This window comes from Corvus hawaiiensis, chromosome 6 (genome assembly GCF_020740725.1).
Source record: "Corvus hawaiiensis isolate bCorHaw1 chromosome 6, bCorHaw1.pri.cur, whole genome shotgun sequence".
Taxonomy (NCBI): Eukaryota; Metazoa; Chordata; class Aves; order Passeriformes; family Corvidae; genus Corvus; species Corvus hawaiiensis.
In genome coordinates this window covers 49,839,778-49,860,173 of record NC_063218.1, presented here as the reverse complement: position 1 = coordinate 49,860,173, position 20,396 = coordinate 49,839,778, and the positions used below count along the sequence as shown (strand labels likewise).

Here is a 20,396-nt window from a genome sequence, read left to right as displayed (position 1 = left end):
CCAGAGGTGCTCTGCTCTACCATACCCATGTCTTCCTTTGGGCAAATCTTGACATACTGGACATGTTGAAGGAGCACAAGGCATTCATACAACACAAGAGCTGGAAGCAGGTGGCAGGGAGAATTATCATCATGATAGGGAGGTGAGGACAGACCCACAACAAACATCATGTATCCTTAGTTGCATCATTCAAGGAAGCTTCTCACCTCCTGAGGAAATCCAGAGAAGAGGTTTAATGCATGAAGTGCATGTAAGGGACTCAAACAGCCTTTTGGCTTCAGTGTGTGCACAGGGTATGTGTTCAGTTACTGCCATGCACTACAAAACCTGGAACTCTACATTCAAGTGTTTTTCAAATCAGAATCAAACCAACATCTTCAACCAAAAAAACCCACTGAAGCTCTTGATTCTTTAAATTGTTGATTGCCATTAACTTTCAGACACACAGCATGAGAGATGGCATCAGACACTGCCTGTTCTCAAGCAAGGAATGTTGAGAAAGTTACATCCAGGATACAAAAAAATTACTGAATTTGCCAGTGGAGGGAGAAGGATGTAGGCAAAACCCAAGACTGATTCCCATGAAGAACCAAACAGAGGAACCCTTAAAGCAAATGAAACACCAGGTGATGTGGAAAAACAGAAGTATCAGTTGTGGACAGAAAAGTCAGGACTAAACTGGTGACTTCAGGAATGGCCTCTGTCCTTAATTTCATGCCACAGAGTAGGGTAAGCATAGTGTATCAAAGGCTGTTTAGATTCCCTGGCTCATGGAAAAATAAATGTTTCCATATGCATTTCCAGGGGTAAGAAAGGCAATCTATGGGATAAATAAATTACAATTCTGTCTTGTGGAACTGAAATGTTACTTCAAATAAACTACAACTAAAAGCTGTCCTCAAACAAGGGAAACCTGTAATTTCTTTTTTTCACCCCAGTCTGAATAAAATAATTTTGCTTCCAGAAGTAGCTTTAGGGGCTGGGTTAATGACTCAATGCAGAACCACCCTCCACCTGAACAGAACATCTTTGCCTTGAAACAGTGGCTGAGATTGACTGATCACAGTTATTAACATACATTAAAAATCTCAAGGGAATTCCATACAAGGTAGCTCCAAAGAAGGTAAGATTTCATGCCTTCAAAACAAGGTACTCATAAGGACACATTAAAGGCAGATTTGGAATATTTTAAAAGAGTATTTTTTTAAGCACAAGAGTATGCAAGCATTGCTGTTCCTTGTAAAGGCAAGTGGGCTCACTGATGTGTATCCAGTCATCCATTTGGAAGTGGGTCACAGCACCAGCTGATCAAAACAGTCACTTAATTCCACCATCAAAGCAGAAAACCCTTCCACAGGAGACAGCCATCAAGGTAGTTCAGACTCCTTATATGGGAATAAGGGAGCCCAAGAAGGGTACTCCTTATGAAACTGCAGGATGAACACTTCAAATGCAAAAGATTAAAGGCAATGGGCACACTTGCTTATCTTTCTAAATACACGTTCCTCCGAATACACACTATGTCACAGCCTAAACTGCAGGAGACACCAGGAACTTTCAGATCTTTTCTGAAGGCTTAAGTGACTCCATTAAACTTTTCATACCTTCTTGCTGACTGCATGAGAACCATTCTTGGAGAACATTCAGGCTGACACTACCATGTGAGAGCCCAGAGGAAACAGCAGAAAGTAATTCTGATAAATCTTCCATGAAGTAAACCAATGAGAAATAGCAGTAAAATGTTTAATGCCTGTTAATTTATTGTATACATACTCTGAAAAACTTATATGCATTTGGTGTGTGCTAAAGTATACACTTCTTGACAGCACCAGAGAGCAGTTAAGCTATGTATGAGGTTTTAACCTGATTTGTCACATTGTGTAAAAAGACACTGTGCACACATGATATCCCCAAAGAAAAAAAACCATCAGCTAAAACTAGAAGCACCCTTATTTACACACTAATACTTTAATATTGCATCACACCCACTCACCAAAATAAATAGAAGTACATTCATCACAATTTAAACACCAGTCTCTCCATATATTTATTTTCTTTCTGACATGTTTTGGTCTCCAGAAATATGCTCTATCTAGAAATATGCATCAGCTACTAGATTATGTTACAAAATGCAAAAAAAAAATAGAAAATTAGTTTTCCTGGACAATATTTTGGGCTTTACACAAAAATAAATCCAGATTTCCATAGAGATCTCATATACTTCTTGAAAGATTTTTATTTTAAAGCACAGCACAGAGTTGCACACTAAGGCTTCCTGTGATATGCAAAACCCTGGCCTCCAAAAGACATTGCTGTAAAGTGAAATACAGCTGAAGTGTAAATACAAGACATTTTCAAAAAGTAGTCATCAATAGAAAGTGCCCTTCATTTGATTTAGCATTAGCAGTAAAGAAGTAGCTACCTTAATTGTGCAATCAAAGCCAGACCTGGAAGGGTTTTATGAAAAGTACATCATTTCACACTCTCAAGTTTAAGGATATAGAATCTGAGATAGCAGAGAAACCAACCTTTTTATACTCCTACATTCATTATTTTTTGACACAATTTAGTAAAAAAGGCACATTGTCAAACAGTGAATTAAAAATCTAAAGACCAAACCAGAATTTCCTTAAATACAATTAAATCATTAGCTGAACAGCCAATCCTGATAAACCAATGTAAGCATTCTTCCAGTTTTTCTTCACCTCAAATTCAGATGCACTTTGGACAAGTATTGAAATACTGTCATTAGACGAATACTATTAATCTGGCAAACAGTAAACAGGTTTTTGGATACAAGGTCAGGAATTAAAAAATTAGTTTAGTTGCTTCCTAGCTGACATACAAATATGCAACAAATATGCAAGCACATTAAAAGCCAAACATTTGTACAAAATAGGAAACCCATCAGCATCCCATGCCAATTATGAGAAAGTACTTCTTGACTGTAAAATTACAAATGTGTCCTTGAATAATTTTTCATATGAAACAGACAATTTAAGCAACGATCAACTGTGTGAAAAGAGTTATACAGTGTCTTAGGGAGGCTAGCAGAGTACATTCCAGTCACCATCTAAATGACAAAGTGCTTTACAGATTAAGAAGTTTAACTGATCTTGCATGGTTGAATAATCAGAAAGTGGTGAAATAATCAGGTTTTACTTAACCTGTATTTGTCTGAAATGCAGATTTCTTTCCCAACTGAACCAATTTGAAATTCATATATTTCTTTTGCTTCATAAGATACTTTTTTCTCCCCAGTCAGGCAGGAAGTTGTTCACAGATGATATAGCTGTCTGGGTTGATGGACCTTGAGTCTTTCTCCAGCTAAAAAGAACTAAAAAGTACAAACCCAGAACTTGATCATGGTCCCAAAGTTCACTGTCCTGAATGGGTAATTCTAGAAACCAGGAAATCTCCAACAGGAAATTTTAGATGGCCCCAATGCAGCAGAGAATACAACACACTTCTAGACAGTGAGGTTACACTATCTTGCATGGTCTCAAGTGCACACACTGAGAAGCAGTTTTTGTTAGTTAATAGAGAAAGTTAAAACTACAGAGGACCAACAATGGCATCTTCACCTGGGCTCCATGTTAGCTAATACTGAGATAGTTTATATAAACTATGCCATAACTTACATCAGTGTTTTGCTGAGGCAGTGAAATGCTACACCATTGACAGAAAACATCTTAAAAAGGCAAATCTGTTTTTTCTTACATTAAAAATCAGATGTTTAAACTTGAGCAGCTTCCAAGACTGTTCCTTACAGGTTGCTATCTGAACTGCTTCCTAGAAACAGCACTGTTAAAAATAGCCCCAATAGGAAAGATTCCTTTGTTGTTTTTCCAAAAGGTAATTTTTCCTTTCCCCCCCAACCAACACCCAAAGCCCTTTTTGTACTTTTAAAAGTATTTCTAGCATTAAAACATAATGGCCTGAAGCAGCTGAAGGCAGATGCTACCAATGGAGTCCTGGAGCTTGAGGCAAAGCTGAGTAATGACACTGGTGAGCTTTGAAGGGCAACTTGGGGAAATCCAAGTAGGTGCAACACCAGATTTGAGCTTCAGGTCTCAGTGCAACTCCTGTAGACTTACATGAACCCTGTGCTGATTGTAAACAAATTCAGTTACTGAAACAAACAGTCTTTAAGTGCATAGTTAGAAATAATGTGCAAATACGGGCATTAAGGAAAGTAACTGAACTAACTCTCCTGCTATACATATTATTTTAGGTTTTCAGCATGCTGAAATCAATCACAAATATTAACTAGTTAACATGATAACACGAAAAAAGCTGCAAATACATTCTAACAAAACTTAATTCTAATGTTCCTTCTGAACAGTAAAACTAAGTAGATAAATGACTGCTTCACATTTTAAATAATTGAACACATCAGATGTTTAATGCAAGAAAAAACACAATTTGTAAAAGCAGCAGAAGCTGTTAAACAAATCTGAAGATTTACAGGGCAGGAAAAGAATTCCCAAATATATGCTTGAGCCCAAAAGCACCGGTTACATACAAACACTAGAAATTCCTGGTTTCAGGGTGTGTGTTTCTCATACTGAATTAGACTGGCACTGGAATTCCAGACACAGCAAAAGCCAACATAATCTTTTGGCCATATCCATAACTGCACAGTTTGCAAATGACATGCACTTTTCTGTTTAGTAATAAAGAGGTTCAAGTTATTTTATGGGTCCTCAAAAGATCTGCAGCACTTTATTGCCTTAAACACCTGTGGGCTGTGGATGAATTTACACCCAAGCTGCTGCTGTACAGAAGATGACATTTTAACACTTTGAGGCTCATGTTGAGAGACAGGGCAGGATATAGAGCACTCTTTCCAAGTCTCAAGAAATATCAGGGAACAAGAATGCTTTCAAGTGAATGCAAAATTGGTTTACTGGTACATGGCCCACACAGTTCCAAGTCAGTGCATAGCTAGTCAGTATTTCTGCTGGCATCTTGAACTGGTTTAATCAATGGAAACATCTATTAATTTTATTCCATTTAATATGCATTAGTGCATTAATTTCTTCATAAAAAAACAACCCTGGCAAGTATTAAAAATAAATATCTTATTTAGGTCAAACTAAAGCCTTGCTTTTCAGTACTTTAATCCCTTTAAATATTCTTTTGCCCTCTAACAAGCAAATGGAAACTGAAGTAGAATAAGAGATGTATGAAGGCAGAGGGGAGCAGAAACATGAACAAAGTCAACATCGTAAGTCAGTTAACGTGTCCTCAGCTTCTTTGACTGTCTCTTGCGTTTCAATTCTTCTTCTTCCCGTCTCAATTCTTCCAAGTCTTCCTGAACACCAAGTCTCAAGCTGCCAAACAAGATTAAATCCTTTACACTGCTACTCAGGACACTTGAGGTTTTACTTCTACAAAAAGCAATGCTAAAAGTACTACAGCTGATTTGAAGAATAATTTCATATCAGATGTTCTTTAGTTATAGAATGAATATAGCTTTAAGAAATCAAGATTTTTTTATCATAAGACTAGAATCAAATATTTCAAGAGAAAATATTCAAGACTTCTGTTCAAAAATAAAGATTGTGTAAAAATATTTACTAAATTTAATACATAAGGTCTTTTTTTCTCCCAAAATGCAGCTACTGAAACACATCCATTGAAAAGTTAAAACTGAATTTAACTCAAGTTTCTTATCTCCACTTCCTTTATGGTGCATGTGTAGTTAAAGTGAGTCAGGAATTCAACTCTGCAAAAGCTCACTCTAAGATGTCAACAGAGTTTGGTTAAAAGCAGTATCACTTTAAAATTCCAGTTATTTCCCCTAACTCCACTTAACAGACTATATCTTTCCATGGGCTGCAGCTATTCCGCAGGAGCCAGGAGGAATAAGGACACTGATTATAACTTCAAAGATGCAAGTGTCTAATGCTCAAGGCACCTTCTAAATAACCATATAGGAATTTCAGTTGAACAAAAGAATTTGGTAACTCCATGCATTCCAGTATTTTAACTTTCGATAAAAAACCCTTACACAGCTTTCACAAAACTTGTCCCACCACTCATTAAAAAACAAAAAGAAAATCAGTTTATGACACAAGAATTGCCCAGGCCCAAAGGCCAAAACCAATATGAAAATATCATCTTCATATTTTAAATCAGTGACTACAAAATCTTGTCAGCATACTTTTTATACTTCTACAGAAATACAGACACACACACGTGTATAGAGAAAAACAAAATTTCCAGACCTCAAACTAGCAGAATATTGTAATGTTTGGGACAAGTTAAAGGATTTGGAATTTCAACTGAAATTTGTATTTTTAAAAAGATTTTTCGAAATTAATTAGCTTTGGTTTTTATTGGTTCTTAACAAGCCAGGTTTGTGATAGATAAGAACATACATGACTTATTTAGTGTACCCACCACTGACTGTATGAGTTCCATCTTTACTTAAGCCTTCTTATAAAAAATTGTAAGGCTTATATACCTCTGCTATAAAAAGCAGATTGGATATTTGCTAGCTTAGCCCTATGACTTCAGCAACAAACAAACTTCCCAATTTGTATCCACGTTTAAATCCATGCATACCTCCTAGCTTCTTCTTTCTGTTGCTCTCTCCAGCTGCTCTCCATATAACGTAAGGCATAATCACTTTCATCTTTGTACCTGAAAATTAAATTATCAGTTTTTAACACTTAAAAAAAACCAGCTAATGAATTCATATCCCTTCTTAGGAAGAATAATTACTTGTTCTACTGCTTGTTCTGCAGTATCTTAAACTTGTCACTTTTCTTACCTTTTCCGGTCATAGCCAAATATTTCCCGAATATGTTTTGATATTTCTTCTTGAGGTTCCCCTTCATCTTCAATGAAGTCATCCATTTCAGAGTCATATTCATCATCATCATCATCATCTATTTGTCTCTTGTAACTAATAGGTGGTCTTCCAAGACCTAAATGATGGGAGAGAAGACAATCGTTAATAACATGAACACTACATTAATTTAACAGTACTTCTCCTTGCTATACCTTAGGCACAGCCATTTTCTGGGCTTCAAGGTGGAAAGCTTCTGGCTCAAGTTAACCAGCATTTCTCAGAAATTCAGCAAGAGGAAATACTTCCTCTGAGTTATGCTAGAGGAGATTACACATCAGTATTAGCAATGGCATCCTGAGGAAACCACTCGACAGATACCTGTTCTTTGTTCAGGGTTTTCTAGTCACTTATTCATTACACTCCACACTGCTTGCTCCTGATCAGAAATAAATTTTTAGAACTGCTTGTCACTGATAAAATAAATTTGCAAAAACACTGAAATGTAAAACTTGTGACTGATTTTTCATGTAGCCCTTCAAGCATTTGTTATTTAAGACGCTACAAAGTTTTACAGACCAACTATCAAGCAACGCTGGAAGCAAATCCTTCAATTCTGCTCCTTCTAACAGCATTCATATACCAATATCCATCACAGGCTGCTTAGTTTCCTTTCATGTGATACTTCACACCACCTGTATTTCAAGAATTATGAACATAGGTAAAAATAAATAAGAAGTTGCTATATTTAATTTTGTTTCAATTATTAGACTGTTCTTATCTGAGTTTCACTTTTTTTTCCAATTCTTCTCCCTACAGGAGGACAGGGCAAGTGTGCAGCTGCATGGTTCTTAGTTGCCAGCTGGAGTTAAACCACAACAGTGAAAAAATTCGTTGTTCTAGAAATGCATACCTTGAGGATGAAGCACAGGTCTATGCCCTGGAAAAGGTCTCATTCCATTCATCTGTCCATTGCTAGGTCTTGTGACAAGGTTTTTAGAAGAAATGGTTTCTGACACGACAGTACACTTGGGTTTTACAGCTGTGCCCGGGCCACTGCCTGGTCGCGCAGGTCCTGTGCTTGTGCTGATGCCCGGCCTCCCTGGTCCAGTGCCCAAGCTGCTGCCTGGTCGCTTGGCTCCTGTGCTTGGACTGACTCCTGGCCTTCCTGGTCCTGTTCCCAAGCTGCTGCCTGGTCGCCCTGGTCCTATGTTTGTGCTGCTGCCCGGCCTTCCTGATCCAGTGCCCAAGCTGCTGCCCGGTCGCTTCAGTCCCACGCCTGAGCTGCTGCCCGGTCGCCCAGGTCCTGTGCTTGAGCTGCCTGTCGGCCTTCCTGGTCCCACTCCTGAGCCACCCCCCGGTCGCCCAGGTCCTGTGCTTGAGCTGCTGCCTGGCCTCCCAGGTCCTGGGACTGAGCTGCTGCCCAGTCGCGCAGGTCCTGAGCTTAAACCACTTCCTGGCCTCCCAGGTCCCACGCCAGAACTGCTGCTTGATCGCCCCGGTCCTGCACTTGAACCGCCCCCGGGATGTCCAGGTCCTCCTTTTCCTAAGCTGCTGCCTGATCGCTTTGCATTGGAGTTGATTCCATGTTGAAGGGCTGCAGGTTTTCCTGGTTTTGCATGGGCAGACTTTTTCAGGCTGGATTCTTTAGCAGATGGCAGCCTCTGAGCCTCATTGGCCATGGGTTTTGAGGGTGGCACGTGAGAGCTTGAGCCAGACTTTTTAATACCATTGACAGGTAATTTACTATGACTGCTACCAGTAGAGCTTTTTAAGGAACCATTTTGTGAGTTTCTTTCCATTTGATCAAGTCTGGAAGAAGATGATGACCGTGGGTGTTTTTCAGTCAATGCTGGTGCTTTGGATTTCTTATCAATACCACCCATAGAAAGTGACAGACTGCTTTTAGATGTGGAATGTTTATCTACTGAACTTTTATTAAGTTTTGCATTTACAGATGCTTTTTGAGAAGACAGTTTTTTTGAAGAACTGGATATCCCTGCAGGCTTAATCTCCTTCTCACTTTTCTTATGCATTTCTACTTTTCTGTTTTTGCGTCCCAAGAACTCCCTCTCTCTCAATTCTTCTGCAGTTCTGGGCCTCTCTTCCACCTTTTTCACTGGTTTTATTTCCACTGGTTCATACTGTTTCTTTTCAGCAAGCCTCAATAGCTCTGCAAAGTTCAGAGGTGCTGGTGCACTTTTGGGAGGTGCCTTTGGTTTCACTGCAGCTTTGGATGGTTTCTCTTCATATTCTTCTTGCTCATGCTCAGATTCTGTCTGACTGTATTCAAGTTGCTCAGCTTCATCTTCTGTTGCATACTCAGCCTCTGGGGCTTGAGCAACATTCTCACAAGTCCTCCTCTTTTTAGGCTTCTCTTCAACAGGAATGCCGTTATAACCATAAAAATTATCCTTTGTTCGTGAGGCCATGGCTCTTGCCTTTCTGTCATGTTTCAGTTCAATGCGCCTCGCCAAGAGCTGCTCTTTCTTCCTTCTTTCTTCCAGCGCTGCAAGAAAATCAGGAGAAAGTTATGCAAAAGCACTACTTTTTATTTCAATATTTTCCAAACTAAAAAACCACTTAGGACAGTAACTTAAAGATAACTGGCTAACAGCTATCCACAATAGTCCAGAAAGTGACTACAGGTCTGCCAACAGGGCAGGCTAACCCACCTGTATCAGCTGCTCCAACAAAGGCAAGCAATTAAGTCAAATGCTGCTATAACAAAACCCACTAAGGCTTTTTGAGGGAAGCAGCTTTCCAGGATGCTATGAAAAATATGGACAATCACTGTATAAGAAGGTACAGAATTTATGGGATCTCTGGGTAGCAGACAGAGTTCTGAGACTGAGCAAGAGAACCTTGAGACTGTACAGACCTTACTATCAAATGTTGAAGGGAGGTTGAAGAAGGGGAGGGAATAAGTATTGGGAGATAAGAATCAGAAAATAGTCTCTGTGTGTGTAGAGGGATATAGGGGAGAGAGAAGCAGCTGAACACAGATAAGCAAGCAGCTGGTCATTACATGTGTTTGATAGGGCACAGGGGTTTATCTCCACAGTCTGTCCTACATCCTTACTGTTCTGGCTTAGCTGTTTTCTGCATAAGTAATGCTCTCTACCATGTGCCTGTGATCTGCTGACAAGAGTCAGACTGAACTACCTGGTGAATGAGACATCTAAATACCAAATACTGGACAGATGAAGGAGTGGGGGCCAAATACCAGAAAGATTCAGAAAAAGTAAAAATTCCTAGAAAATGGATTGGGCTACTCATATTTTGGGTGCCTGTAAAGGTACCACGCCTTGTGTTATTCTATCATCAAACGCTGTGACAGCACAGAGTGTGCCAGCATGTCCATGCGGAATTCATGCCTAGTCTTGCTTCTGGCTGGACCTGGCAGTAGGGATAAGGAACAGACTCATGACTGGCCCAGGAGAGGAGGAATAACCTGGGCCATCCAGTCCATTGGATTTGGTTACATTTAACACAACATTAACATCAGAAGCAATGCAGTACTAGTTTATTCCATAGACTATTTAAAGGCAATACAGAAGCGGAAAAATTGTGGCTCCGACTCTTTAAAATTCAGACTGTACTGATACACTAGACTAAGACAAAACAACAGCAACTCTTTCCATTTTTCACACAGATGAAGCTTTTCAAAGTTAAGCTGACTAAAGTTCAGATAGTTTTTTGCTCTTCACCCAAACTGCTTCTGAATCTCTAACCATAAATGCTAATGTAGCTGATTAATGTTTAACTCCTTAGGAAAGCAAGTAAACATCCCTGGTCCTTAGTTCTGGCTTTCCCTCAGAATCAGTTCTATGCATAAATTCCAGAAACAGATGTGCAGCTAGATTTCCAAGAACTTTGAATAAGGTGACAAATACCAAAGAATCCATGAAAGTCTCCCATAGGAGATATTTTGTACTTTTACCTTTTTTCCTCTTTTCTTCTTCTTGCCGTCTGAGAAAGGCTTGCACTGCTGCAGACTCTACACCCTTGACTTTGGGAACTTTTTTGGGAGGACCAACAGCTAAACTGTACCTTTTCTGCAAGGAACAAAGAAATATGTCAGAAGAGTTAAGAAATTAAGAGTTTAAAACTGAGGAGTTGCATAACAGTCCTGTACTTGGCTTAAGCCCAGAGATGATACAGAGTAAACAATGAATTGCCACTGAAGCTGAGGGTCATGCTGGATACATTTGACTCACAGCTGTACTTTCAGGCTGACTAAGGAGCAACCAGCCCCAAGTCCTCGGGATAAACTTGCAAGCTAGAAAGTGTCTGGTCCAAGGGAGTACAGGTGTCTTGAAAAATATTTTGAAAGGTTGTTTTATAACCATCAAAAGAGCAAGATAACCAAAGTCCAGAAGAAGATATCAGCAAGGACATCTCTTGTCTATACCACTGGCCAGCAGCCAACTACTTCACCCTACAAATACTGCCATCAGGATGGGCCTGATTTGAGCTCTGCCTGAGCTGCAGCTTAACTGGATGCCAGGTGACCACCTAGAGCAGAGATGCCTCTCAGGGTTAGAAACTTGGTGCTTGGCCCTTACCTGAAGGTAAGGGATCCTTCCTTACCCAAGGTGGAAAGACTCCTTACTCATGACAGATGCTCAGTAGGTGACAGAGGCTGTTGCATCAGTATTATGAAATCTTCCTAATCCATCCACTTCAAATTATTACAAACAGTATGGATAATTCCATTAGACGTATACTACTGACCAAGCCTGAGACTAAGAATGGATCCAGCCACTCCTAGCTCCAAATGGAGTTTAGAAAGCAAGGAATCCACTCAGAACCTTGTGACTCAACAGGACTGTACTTTTTGCATTGCCAGTATCTGAGAATCACTCTAAATGAACTCATTAATGAATGAATTTGAACTCAACCTTCTTTTTTGTATGTTTCTTCCATTAATTGATAAGATGAACCTTGCATTAAACTTATTAAACCTCATCAAACCACTGTTAAACTTTGTTAAATTCCAGTGAATTGTCAAATCATTATTTTATCTCAAAATACATTGCTGCCTGTCTTTTGAGTGAGGTACATTCTACTCATCCACAACAGGGGCTCACTCAGCTTTTGGAGGGAATGAATAGGAAACCAGAAGCAGGTAGGGAAACAAAATGAGTGAAATGCATTAGACTATTAAGGAATGCAATGGCTGCATTAGTAATGGAATAAAAGTACTTCAGTTTAGCCCTAGTCTTTGACCAAGAGGACCTAAAAGCAAACTACAGCCCAAGCTGCCAGTCAATTCAATTCCAGACTGCAGGTTTACAGCTCCATTTTCAGCTTGCTTGTGGATACTCATTTCAGTTTCAGGTTACCTAATTCAGCAAAAATAAATAAATCAACTCAAAAAATTTAATTACTCCAAAAGTTGGAATTGACTTCACCAGCATAATTAATAGGTTGACATATAACCAACAATACTGATTTAAGTTCCTGCTGGCAGTGATCTTAAACACAATACTGTTGTACATCAAGGAGTTAGTGACCCACACACGAGTTGACCTGAAGCAGTGCAGGCCTGCACTCCACTTACCACCTGAGATCAGTGTGACCTCAGCACTAACTGTGACAGAATACACAGCCCCCAACGGCACCTGGCACTTACAGCACTTGCACGTGGTATAATTTGCCAGGAGAACTCCAGGGAGATCTTGTTGCAGCCTTTCAGTACTGAAAGGGAGCTTGTAAGAAAGATGGGGACACTTTTCAGCAGAGGCAGTAGCAATAGGACAGGGGATATTGGCTTTAAACTAAAAGAGGGTAGATTCTGACCAGGAATCGTTTGATGAGCATGGTGAAACATTGGCACAGATTGCCAAGAGAGGGTGTAGATTCCCCATCCCTGGAAACATTCAAGGCCAGGTTGGACAGGGCTCTGGGTGACCTGATCTGTTTAAGACTGTCCCTGCTCATTGCAGGGGAGTTGGACTAGATCACCTTTAATGGTTCCTGTTCTGTGATTCTGTATCTCATTATATCCTGAGGTAAAGCTGCATGTTTTCATGTTAACATCCTTTTCCTTGGCAGAGGAAATGATAAATTGAGCTATTAACTGCCCAGGACATACTGCAAAAGCTCTAAAGACTACAGTACTGCTCATCTGCAACACAGGGTTTGCATGGCCTGAGGTCTGTCCAGTGCTGTTCAGCCTGGGGTTCCAGCAACTGAACAGATGTAAAGTTATCTACACTACCCCCTTTTTGCTTCTCTCGTATCCAATAAACATTACTTAAATCAGTGTTAAGTGCCCAATTGCCTCTTACTGGGTTCTGTAACAACCACTTGCACTAATGTGCTACACATGTTCAGACACTGCCTTTCACAAATGTACCAGATTGTGCCTGAAATGGGGAAAAAGAGAAACTTTTTTGACCTTCTTCCCACAAACAGAATACAGAAGAAAAAACAAAGCAATGAGAAAGAGACAGTTGCAAAGATAAATACAATAGAAGGCAGTCAAACCCAGAAGCAGATGGAAAGCAGAATATATTTAGGAACAAAAGAAACCCAAACCTGAGGTTTGAGAGGGTGGGGGTTTTGTTTGTTTTATTTCAGAAGTAAGCCAACAGATTAAAATCTAAACCAAGATCTCCCACATGAGACATTAAGATTCTCACCAAATGAAAGAGATGTGAAAAACAGACCCAAACAAAAAAAGTATCACTGAAGAGCCACACAAGTCAGCATTTCTATAAATATCTTCCTACCCTCATAAAGCCTTATGAAACTTAACTAAAATAATTAAATAAAATATCTGGTAAGGAGACCTACATCCAAATGTTTTAGAAGCAATAATCAGGCAGGCTGGCAGCATATACCCTATAAATGTCCATATCACACAATGGAATCCTTCATTCTCATTTCTGATTAATTGATCAGCAACACATGAATAGATCCTTGGATTACTTTAATTACAAACATGCAAACCCATAAATTAGCTTGAATATACATGCACTAAGAAGCAAGGTTTGGAGGCTCATTTCTAAACTGCACCCAAAACTGGCTCCAAGAAAGTGGCTGGTATTGCAGCTGCCCTGTAGCCTTCTTGAGCAGTTTCTGAAATGACCAGAGCAGAATTACAAAGACACACTACCCACATACATTGCATATTAAAACCTGCCATGACACCTCATCACATTAAAGACCTACTACAGCCAAGCTCATTTACTGAGCTTCACCTCTCTGCAAGAAGTTCACCACAATCTGAGAACCGATTTTGTTGTTTGCACCAAAAGCATTCCAAGACTTGACTGCTCAGGACACCTGAACTGTGGTGCAGCATTGTCTCTCAGCTGTTGCTCAAATGTGGCCCATGGCTCTGTGTCCCAAAGAAATCTGGCTTACTCCATTTTAACTGGAACAGACAGAGAAGCAAAGCAATCCACACATTATCAGTCAAAATCTTGTCAAACAGGTTGAAGCTAATTAGTACATTAGAAATTATTTGCAGTACTTTGTAGTATACTCATCTTAGTATAATGATGTCTGTGTAAATTATCCTACAAAGTTAAACACATTATGTTTTGACATTGGTAACCTAATTTGGCAAAGCTTCATTTAATTATTCCATTTCAACTGTATCCTCAGTTTTGAAAATTCTGTTTTAAAAACTGTGTAGGACTCAAGCATCTTTTCCAACCTAAATGATTTTGTGCCTAAGGAGCACCTTTGAAAACTGCTTAACAGCAGGGACAAATGTAGATTGATCTATTCTGTTAGGAAACCTAATAAAGAATTAAAGTGATGGGGAAGCAGTTTTCAGGCTTTGTTTTGCTGCACTGTTACCAACAGTGTCCCATCCAGTAGCAGGTTTGTAAAGCAGCTTGACAGACAAGCTCTTTTCTGACTGGCCCTAACATGACAAATCACACAAAATAAGTTAAGTTTTCCCATCAGTAGCATTTCTTAATATTGACTAACAGCTGAAAACACAGCAAAACAATTCATAAATGAATACCCATTTTCTGTACTGTTGCTAATTTTGTTCACATTCATTCAGCAATAGCATAAATTAACCTGCTGAAGTGTAGTCTTTTTAAAAGCACTGAACCATACACTTTCCACAAATACTAATAAAGTGTTTTACATACAGTGCAAATGAATATGCATCAGATTGCACATAAACCAAGCAAAATAAGCCAGCACATGTCACTGTACCAGCTGCACTAGTCTGGATTTTAATAACTATTGCACAGTTGGTTAAATCAAAAGAGGAATAGAAATGTTTAGCCTTTAGGAAAGAGCAGGTCAAGCTGTTCCCAGAACACTTCACTATTCAAGTTGTAAACAGTGACTATTTGCTCTGAAGTCACTGACTTCCTACAAAATGCGGCACTTGATCCTGATAGAGTTGTAGCTGCTTTGATGTCAGCACTCAAGTACCAAATCTTGGACTGTAAAACAGAATTTATAAAATAATTGTAAACTTTTTGGCACTCAAAAAGTGCCTAGACCAAATACCAGCCCCAAAGAGAAGTAACAGTAGTAGTATTGCCTTTAACAATGGTCAGTATTTACACAAGTGGCAATGCAAGAGATCAATTCTGCCAAGCCTGATTCTCAAGGAGAGCACCTGGGCAGCTCAGTTACTGCAATGGGCTTGCACATGCAATGCAAAGACAATTCCACCTGTGTTATCCACTACAGGCAACTTGCAGAGGCTCTCACAGGCTGCAGATTCTTTTATTTACTGTTTTTCACTAGCAAGTAGCGATCCCTGTATGATGTTACAACACTTTCCCTGTTCTTCCTTATCATTTGCCAAGACATGTAACTTCCAATGGGAAGTCCCTGTTTCCCCCTAAATATTCTTCAGTGTGTAACTTTCTGGGAACATCAGGAATGGTTCATCCACCACATACACCCTTGTTTGTGTCACTCCTCTCACAATGCCAGCTCCTCAGAAGGCAGCTTTCCACATTTGAAGTGGCCATTTGTGTTCACTGCCCAGGGGCCTCTGCTGTTCATCCTGAGCTGGTATTTCCAAAGCTCCTGCTACAGATTCACCACCGAGTTCCCAGCACCTGACTCTGCAGAGAGACTGTCTTAGAATACACACAGGATGACTTCTCAACTGCTGCTTTCAATATCTGGTTGTGACAAAGTAAATAGTAAAAAGTATGTTTAAATTTGCCTCCCTTCAGGTTCTAGCAATCCCTACCAAGAGAAAGTTAAAATACTCTTATTGGTAAAGCCTATCAGCTCATACCATTCTCCTCTCCCAAAACCAATTCAACGGGTTCATACATTTTATTCCTAAAAGAAGCAAAAATTATTTTCTTCCAATTTTGCAACTGCTGCCACAACACTCCAGCAGAACCATTGGCTGTAAAAAAAGCAAAGATTCCTTCTATTAAATGTTGCTTCATACAGGAAAAAAACCTGAACAGATACTTTATGCTTTCCTTTTTGTAGTGATATTGTGGTCCCCATTTTCATCTGCTTTTGCAAAAAAGAGACCAGGAATAAGAAAAGCTGAAAATTCTACTAGTCAGCATTTAAACCTCGACAGTCTGGAACTTTACTATCAGGTCAGTCAAGTTGAGAGTAGAAGTCCTCCTCGTCCCTGCCAACATTTCATATTGTGTATCTTGCAGTTCCTCCTGTGGAGGCTGACGCAATCCAAAGCATTTTAGGCCCTGTTCAGAGGCACGTTTTAAGCACACAATAAATGCACACACATCAATCAATGGGAGTCTGGTCCTACAGCAGCAATCTGCACTTCACAGCCATTCCCATTATTTCACATGCAGGGCTTCTCTTGCCCGTGGGCAAACGCTCGATAATTTGCAGATTAGAATTCGATGGGCAGGCTCTGTAACCCAAGGCCCTCTGAACAAACTCTTGGGATTCTGTTAGTGTTTCACTTCACAAATACTTAATTCCTCGTGACTATTTGGATCTGTCAGCTTCACTGGAGGCTGCCTCATATTAGTCTAACTTAAAGTGAGACCGCAGCAAGTGCTGACGTGGATGACAAGCTCTTTCAGTTTTGCATCACCTCTTTGTGGTTAAATTGTCTCAGATTTCTGTAAATTCCGTACATCGAAGTTTCACCCTCAGCTGAAAGGAACTGGGAGCAATATGAGATGTCTATATTGTCATTAATAATTTATTAGAAATTATGGTGAAATGAAAGAATGACTTGGTTCCAACTGTCCTCAAGGTTGTTTTTTTTTTAAGCTGCAATAAAATTTCGTATCTTAAAGAATAGCTACAATAAAAATATCTGAAAGTGCTTCACCATGTCATGTGAAACACATGGCATAACAAAGTATACCAACTTTACCAAAAAGAGTGACAGAATGAATTGAAACCTTTCTAAAGTCAACATTAAATCTCATAACTATTATCGTGTCTAGTCAAAGCAAGACCACACTGAAAATCTAATGAACTGCTAATATGAGCACAGGTAACAAGATACAACAGTGAAACCCCTATGGAATATTAGATGATAAAACCTGGGGCTCTACTCAGCAACTGCTACGAACATGATTAGCAGCACATCATTAATAGCTTAGACAGTAGTTCATATATGTACTGTTTTATTTAGAAACAAAACCTGATGCAACTAACAGGGCACCAAAAGGCTGATTTCAGCAACGTTCCTTTTGAATCTGGATTTCCATAGGGAGATGAACAAGCAGATTCATTTTGACAGGGACATGATGTAATATCTGCTTTATCCAGGCCCCTCTTTTACAATACAACACCACTTTATTTATTAAAGCTTTTATATAGTTTCCACTTTGAACTAAACACTACCTGTATAGTGTGTATGTATATTCATATACACCTTGAATATACACTACTTGTTCATGCCACTATTTTTCATTACAAAGGGCATGGAGTATTTAGTTTAATGCACTGTAAAGTTTAAAATAAACTTCTCAGAGAGAAATTCAGGGGATATGCTCATTAATGCAAGAATTAACATTTCTGAAAACCTGGTAATTTTACATACCAGTAAATTGTGTAATTAGTCTATATGGTGTTTTTAATAAAACTATTTAAAATTAATTCTATTTTTCTTATATAAACACATTTACTGTATTAGCTTTAACGTAGTGGAGTTGTTTAGATGTCCAGTGATTGTAAAATCTCCATGGGCTCTCTTTTAAAGTCCAGCAGCTGCAAATAACCTCAAGAAGTGCCAAGTGCAGCTCTGCTTTTGCTCAGAGACTGGGGCCAACTTCAGAGTTAAAAGCTGCACCACTAATGTGCTAAACCAAACTGTTTCAGCTATGGATTCAACTGCACTCTCACTCCATGAGTTAATCAGGAATTAGCAAATCCTAATGCTGCCTTTTCTAAAAAAGAGGAGCTAAACCCTCATCCATTGCACAACAAGTAGGATCCCCTCCCCCCACCACCACATCTGCAATGGAGAACATGGCATCATCATGATTTGAAACTACTTGCAAAAAAAAAAGTAGTGGCACACACAGTAAAGCTGCATGGGAAAACTGAGACTGTAAAGAGAAGCTTTAAACATCTAAAATAAGAATTACAATAGCCCAGTGACAACTTAGTGGAACAGCTGATATAGTGAAGACTGACAAAATGGGCATTTAAATATCCTAAAGTATTTCTACATTTGTTGTTGTATTATTTATGTTACAAACCAGATTCCTATGTAGAGTCAGAAACGAATTAAATATGCCTAAATATTAAAAAGTATATTTTATAATATTTTAAACCCACAATGGAATCTGATTAATTTCACATCTCCCATATGGTTGGTACATGTTATCAAATGGTCACGCTATTAGTGAATATTACCAAAGTTTTACTAATAATAGATACAGAGACACTGACAAACTCACTAGGTCTTACACCACCAAAATGAAGACACTGTACAATTGAAAGTAGTTTTCTTCTGGTTTTCCCAGTTTTTGTTAAAAAAACAACTACCCCTCATTTACACTGGGTTTAAGCAAAGTAATCGTAGGAGTAGACCTCTAGCACTCTACTGAAGAACAAACAGAAGAAGCGTCTCCCTAGCTGCTGGCTACCAAAGAGAAAATATTTTTTATCCAAATAAGCACGCATGACTTTTAATTTGGGTCCTCCCAAAGGAATCAACCCAGGATATTAATGTACGAAAAGGCCACGTGCCCTTCCTACTGCCAGACTTCATCCAGGCAAGTCAGTGGGTTATTTCATATGGGATCCACATGTTACTGATAGCTTGAACTAAACCACAAACTGCTGAGATACAGACTTCAGAACAATATTGCAAATGCCTTCCACCAATCCTCGCCGCAGCGCCGGTACACGATATTCCTTCGCGGTGCACACAGACACCTCAGACAACGCAGACCATTCACCCAAAACTTGTCACTTTGTCTCCGACCCGCACTTGAGACGTGGCAGACTTGTGTTGTCAGAGCAAACAAAAGGACTTAGCCGACTTTTAGCCACTGCCTTCCCCCGCACCACCGCTCTGCTCCCGGGATCTCGGCACTTCCAGACCGGGAGGCGCAAGCCGCGGCTGCCCGCTCCCAGCCCGGGGGTGCCGGCACTTGTTGACGGAAGGGGCGCCGCTCGCCCCCTCCCCACACACAGACGCTTCTCCAGCCCCCAGAAGCGAGCAGCCCCGGCTGGCGAGGCGAAAGGCCCGGCCGAGGCCGCTGCCCGGGCGGGGGCCGAGGCAGAGGCGGGCAGGGCTCCCACGGCCGCGGGGCCCTCCCCGGGCCCGACCGCCACCGCGCCCCGGCTCCGCGCCCCCCGGCAGCCCCAGCCGCCCCCGAGCTCACCGGCACCGCGTTCAGCCCCTGCTGCTCCGAGGCCATCACGAGAATGTTGCGGAAATCCATGGCCGGGCCGGAATACGGGGGGCTGCGGCAGCCTCCCCGCTCGCACCGCCCGCGGTCCCCCGCCCGCCGCCCGCTCGGCCCCGCTCGCTTCCGCCCGCTGCCGCCTACCCTTTATATAACCTCGCCTGGCACCGGCGTCACTTCCCTTGTGGCGGAGCCTCTCCACAGGAACCGGGGCTGGGAAGGGGGAGGGAACGGGCAAGATGCCTCTCGGAGCCCCGCGGAACGGCAGGGCCTGGAACTGCGGCGGGGTCGGCCTTATGAGACCACCGGGGCAGCCCCCGCCCTGCCCGGCCCGGCCCGGCCCGGCCCGGCCCTTCTCGCCGCCCCCCGCTCACAGCTGGCGCCGATGCCGGGGATTGTCCCTCCACCCACCTCGGGTTCGCCCCTAAAACGCCTTGGAGAGAGGCTGTTTGCGAGGGCATGGAGTGATGGGATGGGGGTGACGGCGTCAAACTGATTGAGAGCAGTGCCACGGAGAAATTCTTTACTGGGAGGGTGGTGAGGCACTGGAACAGCTTGCCGAGAGAAGTTGTGGATGCCCCATCCCTGGAGTGGTCAAGGCCGGGTTGGATGGGGCTGTGAGCAACCTGGTCTAGTGAAAGGTGTCCCTCCCTGCCCACAGCAGGGGGGTCAGAACTAGGTAATCTTTAAAGATGAGTCTGTGATTATCACCCCCGACTTCGGCATAGGGACGTCAATAAAACAGCAAAAACTCCTACTTTTTTCTTTTTTCCAATAGCAGC

General features: G+C 41.0%; 1 protein-coding gene across 1 annotated transcript; it reads right to left on the bottom strand.

Moving 5' to 3' along the window:
- Positions 1–1,729: 1,729 nt before the first annotated feature.
- SPTY2D1 (SPT2 chromatin protein domain containing 1) lies at positions 1,730–19,727 on the bottom strand. Its single transcript, XM_048307528.1, has 6 exons — positions 19,591–19,727; positions 10,743–10,857; positions 7,713–9,308; positions 6,782–6,938; positions 6,574–6,651; positions 1,730–5,336 (listed from the first exon to the last, which is right to left on the bottom strand). Exons 1-6 carry the CDS (start codon positions 19,648–19,650, stop codon positions 5,240–5,242), a joined length of 2,103 nt encoding a protein of 700 aa, XP_048163485.1. The 5' UTR covers positions 19,651–19,727; the 3' UTR covers positions 1,730–5,239.
- Positions 19,728–20,396: the final 669 nt, after the last annotated feature.

What these genes read in the sequence shown, in the direction of transcription:
- SPTY2D1 (XM_048307528.1), bottom strand. Translation starts at nt 19,650, where the DNA reads ATGGATTTCCGCAACATTCTCGTGATGGCCTCGGAGCAGCAGGGGCTG. An exon ending in AGGGGCTGAACGCGGTGCCG is followed by an intron (nt 10,858 to 19,590) that starts GTGAGCTCGGGG and finishes TGTTCCTTGCAG; the next exon opens with AAAAGGTACAGTTTAGCTGT. An exon ending in CAGAAAGAAGAAGCTAGGAG is followed by an intron (nt 5,337 to 6,573) that starts GTATGCATGGAT and finishes CTTGTTTGGCAG; the next exon opens with CTTGAGACTTGGTGTTCAGG.